The sequence below is a fragment of the Chlamydomonas reinhardtii genome, chromosome 17, assembly GCF_000002595.2.
Source record: "Chlamydomonas reinhardtii strain CC-503 cw92 mt+ chromosome 17, whole genome shotgun sequence".
Classification (NCBI taxonomy): Eukaryota; Viridiplantae; Chlorophyta; class Chlorophyceae; order Chlamydomonadales; family Chlamydomonadaceae; genus Chlamydomonas; species Chlamydomonas reinhardtii.
The window spans coordinates 2,441,749-2,449,970 of record NC_057020.1 but is presented as its reverse complement, the minus strand read 5'-3'; the positions used below and the strand labels follow the sequence as shown (position 1 = coordinate 2,449,970).

Here is an 8,222-nt window from a genome sequence, read left to right as displayed (position 1 = left end):
TGGGAGAGGCGTACCCACCAGGGGTGGTGCACCCCTGGTACCTACGTAGTTCATGAAACGTCTCCTTCACCTTGCTTCGCCCTATCCTGGTCGACTTGAGCGTGTCCGAGGGCACTGACCAAGGAGCACCTAGAATCCAGACCCTTACAGCGGCACACCGTGGCCAGCAAGGGGTCTCACATCGATCGATCTTGAGCCGTCAGGCTGGTGCGCATTCAGCAATGCACACAGCAAACTGAGAAAGGCAAATCGAACATGACAAAATGCACCAGAGGAAGTTTATCAAACGGCATCATGGCCATCATTCACCCCTGGCATCTCCGCACACACTGAAATGAAATATCACACACTAAGAAATCATAACATGCCATGTTTCAGGCAGTGGTACAAGCTAGGGCCCATTATCGTGGGGCGTGCGGGGCGTGCAAGAGCGGATCGGGTGAACAAATCCGCATGGCAATACCAGGAAGGCAACACAGCAAGCCACTCAGGAAGTTCCGCGAGTTGCTAGTGGTGCGGTCTATTGGCAGAATGGTGATGCAAATAGCGGCAAAGATGCCCATTCCTCCAATTGCTGGAGGACGGGCTGGTACGAGCGCGCACACCACTACACCCCCGCTGTTGCCAACGGGCAGGGGTGCATACGATGGAGGAACGCGTGCATGACGTAATCACGCGACTTAAGTAAATCAGATACAATAGATATCACACTCGCGCGTGGCCCCATGCAAATCACTGCGAAGTGGGCACTGCTTGATTGCCGATGGCCCCGATGGAGGCCGCCCACCAGCCATCATGTGCGGCGGGTCCAACGGCACTGGAGCCGAGCGGCTGCGTTAGGGGGCTGGAGGACTCGCAGGCGGCTGTGGCGACGGCGGCTGTGGCGACGGCGGCCACGACGCGGGCTCCATGTCAGCCAATGTGGGGCACCTGCACGTGGCGGCATGGGTGAAGCCCGGATTGGGCAAAATGCAAGCATACACGTGTGAGCAAAGGGGGTGTCAGGCACAGTGACTCGACAGTGGCGCACATGACCCGAGCCAGCCAAGCACACGGACTCCCACGTGCGTACGATGCCCAACCCCAAACCAGCCACACCCTTGGCCACACCCTAAACTCACTCTGTCTCCGAGTCGGCAAAGCGGCACACGTACAGTCGCAGGATGTCTGAGGCGGAGGAGCCGTCGGCGTTGGCGCGGGTCCAGGAGCCTGCCACCACCACCAGCTTGTAGGGGGAGGCCAGCGCCGTGCTGCGCGTGACGGGCGGCAGCGCGGTGACGAAGCTGATCCTGCGGTCGGCGGTCGTGCTGCCGCCGTTCAACACCTGGTCGTTGTCCTGTCGCACAGAAATGCACAGTTCGTTGTTAGGGTAGTCATGAATGCTGCCGTACAGCAGCTGGATGGCGACCAAGTGAACCCAACTCCAAACCCAAATTACAGCAGGCTGAAGCAGGAGTGGGGGAACATTGTGTACTCACAATGGCCGCGTCCACGGCGTGAATGTTGATCTGCGTGGGCCATGTTGGGAGGGGGTTGGGGAACATGTTAAAGTCATGCAGCCAGTCATTTGGGAGCAGCCACGCAGAGAGCTATGCCGAAGGCACCTGCCTGCCTGCCTGCCTGCCTGCCTGCCTGCCTGCCTGCCTGCCTGCCTGCCTGCCTGCCTGCCTGCCTGCCTGCCTGCCTGCCTGCCTGCCTGCCTGACCACGCTGCCCTGAACTGCCGTGCATGCCATGCACACGCGGCACCTGCCTTGTGGCTGTAGAAGGACAGGCCGTACTTGGATGCACCCATGCCAGCGTCCGCGTACTTGCCCACACGGAGGGCCCTGCAGCCATGAGCGGTTGCACGCAATGGGTGGACACATGCTTGCACGCAACGTGGAGGACCGGGCAAGTCCTGCATGCCGGGTGTCTGATACGGCGTGCCGACCTACCCACGCGCTTTATGCTGCAGAGCTCGCTCGCAAGCTGTGCATGCTAAACATGTGCGTGCCTTGCTGCCGGACCATATACTTTAAACACAATTATCTGCTGCACAAGTACCATGCTGCCTACTACCCGCTCACATGCACAGGTTAAGGTTGTAGCCTCCGCCCAGCCAGTCGGGCGTGACGCGGATGTAGCTGCCAGCGCCGGTCAGGTAGGTGGCGGGCATGTTGAACAGCAGGGGCTTGCCCGGCAGCAGGCTGGCCTGGTTCAGGGCAAGTCCGCTCACACCCGCCACGGGGCCCGTGGGACTGAACACGCTCACGGCGGGCCGCGCCCACTTCCTGCAGGGGCAGGAGCCGTTCAGGTTCAGGTTTAGGTTTAGGTTTAGGTTCAGGTTCAGGTTCAGGTTCAGGTTCAGGTTCAGGTTCAGGTTCAGGTTCAGTTTTAAGTTCAGGTCAGGGTCAGGGGCAGGGTCAGGGGCAGCGGGTGAACACGCGGTCAAGGCAGGCCACCGCACATGGCAGCAGCACGAAGGGGAAGAGTCCAAAGCAAGCAGGGTGCCATGCCCACACCCGGTCTGACTCACACAAAGGAGGTCTCTGCAACGTTGGGGCAGGAGTCGCCCCGGCCCATGGTTGTGGAGTAGTCCTCATACTCGACGCCGCTCTGCATGCGGACCACAGGTGCAGGTCAGTATGCTGAACAAGGAATACGCATGTCGGTGCCAGAACGGCCCGGCAGACAGACGGGAACCCTTACCTGCCATGAGTGCCACAGGCTGCGAGCCGAGGCGACGAGGGAAACCGCGAAACATGAATGGAGGGAGCAAGCCGGCAGGGGCAAGCAGCGGAGTCAGCGGAACGCGGTAGAACGCAAGCATCAAGCGGGCCAGCGGTCTTTGCAACGCCCACATACGCTCATCACGCCCCCAAATGCTGGTGCACGCAGCCCCGGTGTCTCTGATTTCATTTCGGGAATGGTACAAACGTCCACGCACGCCCCCGCCCCCAACTTCGGGTTTGGTCCTAGTAGGCCCCGGCCCCGGCGGCCCGGGCCCCCCACGGTTCCACGCGCCCCGTTCACGCCCACACGCACGCAGGCGCGGACTTCAACCCTGCTGCACGCACGCACGCACCCGTAGTTGTGGAGGTACTCCTGCATCACGGTGGCCCAGCGGTTGAGGCCGTACGAGTATGTGAAGTACCTGCACGTGCGTGACACAGCACGAAGGCAGAGGCCACAACAGTTGATGAAGAGCAGGCACCCGTGGTTCCGTCGGCTGCTGCTTGACGGAAGCAGGCACACTTAGTTGGTAGCGCAACAAAACAGCATTGCGTTCAAACCCTCGCATCGGTCTCACCACTGTATGTTGCTGCTGATGGTAGCCCGGGCGGCCCAGCCGTAACAGCCGGTGCCCGGGGTGTTACTCATCAGCGAGCTCGGCAGTGCGTAGAGTCTGTGTCACCAGGGACGCCGTGCACACGGCGGCGGGTAGAAAAGTACTGTTGGAGAGACGTGGATACGGACCCCAGGGTGCGTGGGCCGGTACGCAAGTACCGTACGTACACAACCTAAGTACGGTACGTACGCCGTACACGTTCCGTTTTCATGCCATGCTGTGCACCGCGTGTCTGGGACGGGAGCAGAGTGGGATGCACGGTGGAATTATGCACGGGAGCAGCGTGATGGGGCTGCCCGGCGCTCTTGCAGCACCCCGCATTGATTGATGCGCGGTACTTACTTGCGAGCATATGCGCTGGGGTTGATGCCGGCCGCTTGAGCGGTGGCGTCCGCGTTGCTAGCCATCGCCCAGAAGTCGCCTGCGGAAGCGTCGATCGGGTATGTGATGAAATGACAATATGCGGGTTGTAAACTTGTAACCATTCCGCCGTGAGCACTACTGCCGTGGATTGATGGCGGAGTGGGTATGGCACGCAGCCATCTGCATGTCCACGCGCGCGGCTCGCGGCGGGGGTAACTAGGGTGCCCACGTGCGCTCCGTCCCCGCCCTTGGTCCGATCGGCCACTCAATATGCACTGCTCATGGCACCGTATATATGACACCCTATCAGAAAGTGCCACGTGCGTGTGCAGGGACATGCGTGCACTGCATCCAAGCTAGCGCCAAATGCTTGAAGCAAGGACGCCACCTTCAGAACACAAGCCAACAGTGCGCCCGGCATGCGCGCTCACATGTGTTCTGCCGGATGGTGTTTGGGCACGGCTTCGGCTTGAGCAGGACCACGCGGGAGCTGGTGGCTGGGTTGGTGCCCGGCGGCGCCAGCTTGAGGCTGCTGTAGGAGCACTGCTCGAACCGGTCTGCATAGCTGACGGAGCCGGCGGGCGCGTTGAAGAACTGCTGCGTGACGGCGGAAACAGTCGTTTCAGCCGCTTTCCTGCGGGCCGAGTTGCCAATGGGTACCGGTGGTCAGGCGGTGCCGATCATAGCCTGGATGATGGGGATATCTACGCGAACATGCACGAACACGCAATCTTGCATGCCAAGCAGGTTCGACTGTGCGCACCGTGTAGCGCCGTACCTACCTATCTCACCCGCCCGCCCACATTCTGCTTTCAACCGACATCCAAGCTCACGCGCGTGCATGCCGCCCGCCCTCTGGGATGGAGCCGCATCAAACACAAACAGCCATAAGTTGCACGGTATTCCACAGATTTCCCACGCACCCGCATGCCGAGTAGTCCAGAATCATGATGAGCACGCTCTCGGTCTTGGCGGTGGGGCTGGGGCCCGGCGCCGGGGAAATGACACTGGCGTCGGTGGGGTTCACGAAATACGTGCACTGACCGCTGGCATCCAGATTGGGGCAGGACTGTGCGCATATGCAGGTGGTAGGAAGGGTTTGGGCAGGCACATCATCAGGTTGGGGAGTGCCAGCATGGCAGTTTTGGGGGGGGGGGGGAGTTGCAGCGTTCGTGGGACGTACGTCGAGCATTCTGACATGGGGCACCACCCTGCTGTGGCACGCTCGAGCACGATAGCTCACCAGGTCGATCACAGAGCCGGATGGGATAGGCCGGCCGCCCTTGTCCTTAGGCTTGACTCCCTTACTTCTTCAGAGGCACGATTTTGCCGCTTGCATCATCAATCAGCGCCCAGTCATCCTCGGCCTCCGTCACGGTCACCAGAGTTCCTCGCAGCTGAGGTGGGCCGCGGCCGGGCCGGTCGCCACCATCCGCGTTCGCCTGGGTGAGCGAGCGGCCCTGTGCGAAGCCTGCATGTTCGACGAGCGAGGCGTGCGAGTTAGAAAGGCAGCGGGGGGGGGGGGTATTCCAGCGACGGCCTGCACACACACGTCGTTTCACATGGCCGCAGTATGGCGTGCGTGAGACCCTAACCACACGACCAGACATGACTACGGCGGTGCAAGACTGGCTACGCTGGTGCGGGACTACGCCGCTGTTCTTTAGTGTAGCGCGCCCACAAGCAGGCACAAGTGACCGGACCATGCAGCTCAAAGCTGGGTTTGTGTCGGCAAATGGCTCTTGAAGCATCCCTGATATGCTAATTGTTGAGCAAACCAAGGTTGGCGGAGCGCGAAGGATTGCGCGGCGCGGCCCTTACGTGTGACGGGCGACGTTAGGCCGTCATGCAGGTAATGCCCACGGGTGATGCCCCAAGCCCCCCAAGTACTCTCACCGGCAACCGCCAGCAGGACTAGCAATAGGCGCAACATGTATCGTGGCCACAGGGATGGTGAGGTTAGGGCGCGCGAGCGTGCGCTTTCGGCAAGGTAGGCAGGAAGAAGCTCGCGCAGAAGCCTTGGCCACACACCAGGATAAATGGAAATGCGAGTTAACCTATATAATGTTCGGCGCCGCTGGCATGAAGTATTTGGGCTTCCTTGCGCCTTTCGCATTCCAGGATCATCATTCCCCTGCGCACCATATCCTCGCCGGCACGCCAAGGTTGCAGCAACACATGTAACAGTAGTCTCTGCATTGAAATATCAGAGTTTTGAGACATTGTCAAGAGTCCTGTCAACCGACGCGGGGTGTCGATGGTCCAGCAGATGGTCCAGCAAGGCTTGTGCATCCCTTTTGCTGTTGAGAAGCAACGGGTTCAGGGCCCCAGGTATGAGGCTTGGCAATGCTTGACGAAGTGGTGCTGCACTGCTGCCGTGGTGGCCGTCAGGCGCAGGGGAGGGCGTGGTCCCCTCCCCTCGCGTATGCTCAGCTGGGGGCAATGCAGCCCTGCGAGACGTGCGAGTGTTCGTATGCCTTTAAGCACTCCTTTTAAACTTACACTCAGAGCCTCTTGCGGCCACTCATACAGACGTACGTTGCCAACACCATCACGTGGTGAGTTCGTGTGCAATCGCGACGGTGATGTACCGCCGGAACCACGGCCACGCACACGTACACTGCTACTGGTACCACGCACGTGGCAAGTCCATGTCTTCGCTGCTGTCTCATGCGTTATGCAGTCAAGCTGTCCTACCCGCTCCCAAGTCAGGCCCCCAAAGCAACCTCATTATGATGTAATGTGCTAAAATCTGTGCACGCGGCTCAACCGCTCATACCGCTCCAGCCGGCCCGAACGCGCTAACGCTTCTGCGCCCTTCCGCCCACCCGGCCTTGACCCCGTGCCCAACCCTGGAACTCAACGCCGCCTTAAACAATATGCATGCTAATCCCCAGCCTACCGCTCCCGCACTCCTGGCAAGAGCGCCGCTATCATTGCGTGATCTGCTGCCACACGCCGTCGGTCGACTCCTTCCACAGCGTGACCGCGTTGTTGCCGTCCGACACCGCCAGGATGGAGCCGGTGGTGGACCAGCTCACGCGCCACACCGGCACCTTGAAGTCGTGCACCAGCTTGCGGTCCCAGCCGCCGCCGGGGCGCTCGCTGAACACAAACACCTGGCCGTCCTGGCCGGCGCTGGCAATGGTGTTCTTGGGCAGGCCCAGGCTGGGCGCCCACGCCGCGTCGCGCACCCAGTCGTTGTGGCCCGACAGCGCCTCCTCCTCCGCCCAGCCCAGCTCGCCGTACCGCCATACCTATCAATAGCGACGTCGGTTGGTCAGGAGAGTAAGGTGGGAGAGGGCTGGTTGCCCCGCCTGGATATCTGGCGTGGGCTCGACTACGGTATGCAAGCCCTTGGTGATTGCTTGCGGCTGTGCAAGTGCGCTTTCGGCATGTGCGTGCCTACAGCCCGTCAGTTGTAGCGGCATCAAGCCCAAAGCCGACCTACCGGTCTGTGTCAGCCCGCCATACAACACTATCACCACTGCTGCAACGCTGCCGCCTACTGCGACCACTCTCTCCGACCCCCATCCCCCGACCCCGCTCCCTCACCTTGATGAGGTTGTCGCACCCCGACGTCACTAGCCGCTTCACTGGCCCCGCCGCTGGCTGCTTGCTGCTGACCAGGGAGCCGGGCGCGGTGGACGGCGCCCAGCTGACGGCGGTGCAGCCCACGCTGTGGCCGCCCGGTAGCTGCGTGCGGGCAGACGTCGTCGGGAATCAGTGTTCTGGGTATGTGTTTGCAATCTAGTTGTCTGTACCCTGTTGGGTCTCTGGCAGTGCCCTCTAACCGTGTGCCTGCGACTGAGGCATCCCATCTCCGGCCCAAGCCCGTGGTTGCACTGACATGTCGCTGGTTGGAGCCCCGCAACGGCCGCAGCGTGCCGAGACCCCCCCTTCAGCGGCGTAGCGGCGAAGCGCCCGCACCCCTGGGCTCCCCAGCCTCACCTTGGTGGTCTCCCACGTCCCATCCGCCTTGTACTCTATCAACGACACAGTTCCGTCGCTGGAGGCGCACGCGAGGATCAGGCCCAGCTCGTAGGGTGCCCAGCAAATGCTGTTCACCGAGGCCGTGTGGAGGTTCCCCGGCGTAATGTACGCCTGCGAGCGCCGATAAGGAGCGCATCAGCGCCCGAATGCTCAGGACTATCGCTCCGTCGCGGACGCACCTGCTGCCATTGGTTGCCCTGCGCCTCCTTCCAGACGATAACCCGGTGGTCGAAGGAGCAGGACGCCAGAATGGAGCCAAACTTTGGATGTCCCCACGAGACCTGCCAGACGGGGCCTTCGTGTCCCCGCAAGTCCGCGAGGTGAGTGTGGTGATCTCCGACGATGTCAAACACCTTGACGGTCCTATCAGAAGAGCAGGTCGCGAGCCTTCGTCCGTAGTAGTCTAGCTGCGCATCGTGCACCATGTCTTGGTGTCCGCTCTCGAAATTAGCGAGCGTCATTTTGCCCGCGCTACCTACTGTGTCCCAAGGAAAATGTAGGTAGTGCAAGATTCAACTTAAATTTGGTGATATTCA

The 8,222-nt window shown here is 61.1% G+C and overlaps 2 protein-coding genes across 2 annotated transcripts; both read right to left on the bottom strand.

Moving 5' to 3' along the window:
- Positions 1-132: 132 nt before the first annotated feature.
- On the bottom strand, positions 133-6,005 carry CHLRE_17g715800v5 (uncharacterized protein). Its single transcript, XM_001700385.3, has 14 exons — positions 5,590-6,005; positions 5,016-5,164; positions 4,617-4,762; positions 4,125-4,327; positions 3,673-3,751; positions 3,292-3,387; positions 3,067-3,135; positions 2,691-2,709; positions 2,518-2,597; positions 2,069-2,272; positions 1,753-1,828; positions 1,479-1,508; positions 1,122-1,336; positions 133-930 (listed from the first exon to the last, which is right to left on the bottom strand). Exons 1-14 carry the CDS (start codon positions 5,624-5,626, stop codon positions 837-839), a joined length of 1,497 nt encoding a protein of 498 aa, XP_001700437.2. The 5' UTR covers positions 5,627-6,005; the 3' UTR covers positions 133-836.
- A 172-nt stretch (positions 6,006-6,177) lies between these two features.
- On the bottom strand, positions 6,178-8,212 carry CHLRE_17g715750v5 (uncharacterized protein). The gene is made up of 4 exons (XM_001700386.2): positions 7,866-8,212; positions 7,645-7,797; positions 7,249-7,389; positions 6,178-6,950 (listed from the first exon to the last, which is right to left on the bottom strand). The coding sequence occupies exons 1-4, from the start codon at positions 8,145-8,147 to the stop codon at positions 6,627-6,629; spliced, it is 900 nt and encodes a 299-aa protein (XP_001700438.1). The 5' UTR covers positions 8,148-8,212; the 3' UTR covers positions 6,178-6,626.
- Positions 8,213-8,222: the final 10 nt, after the last annotated feature.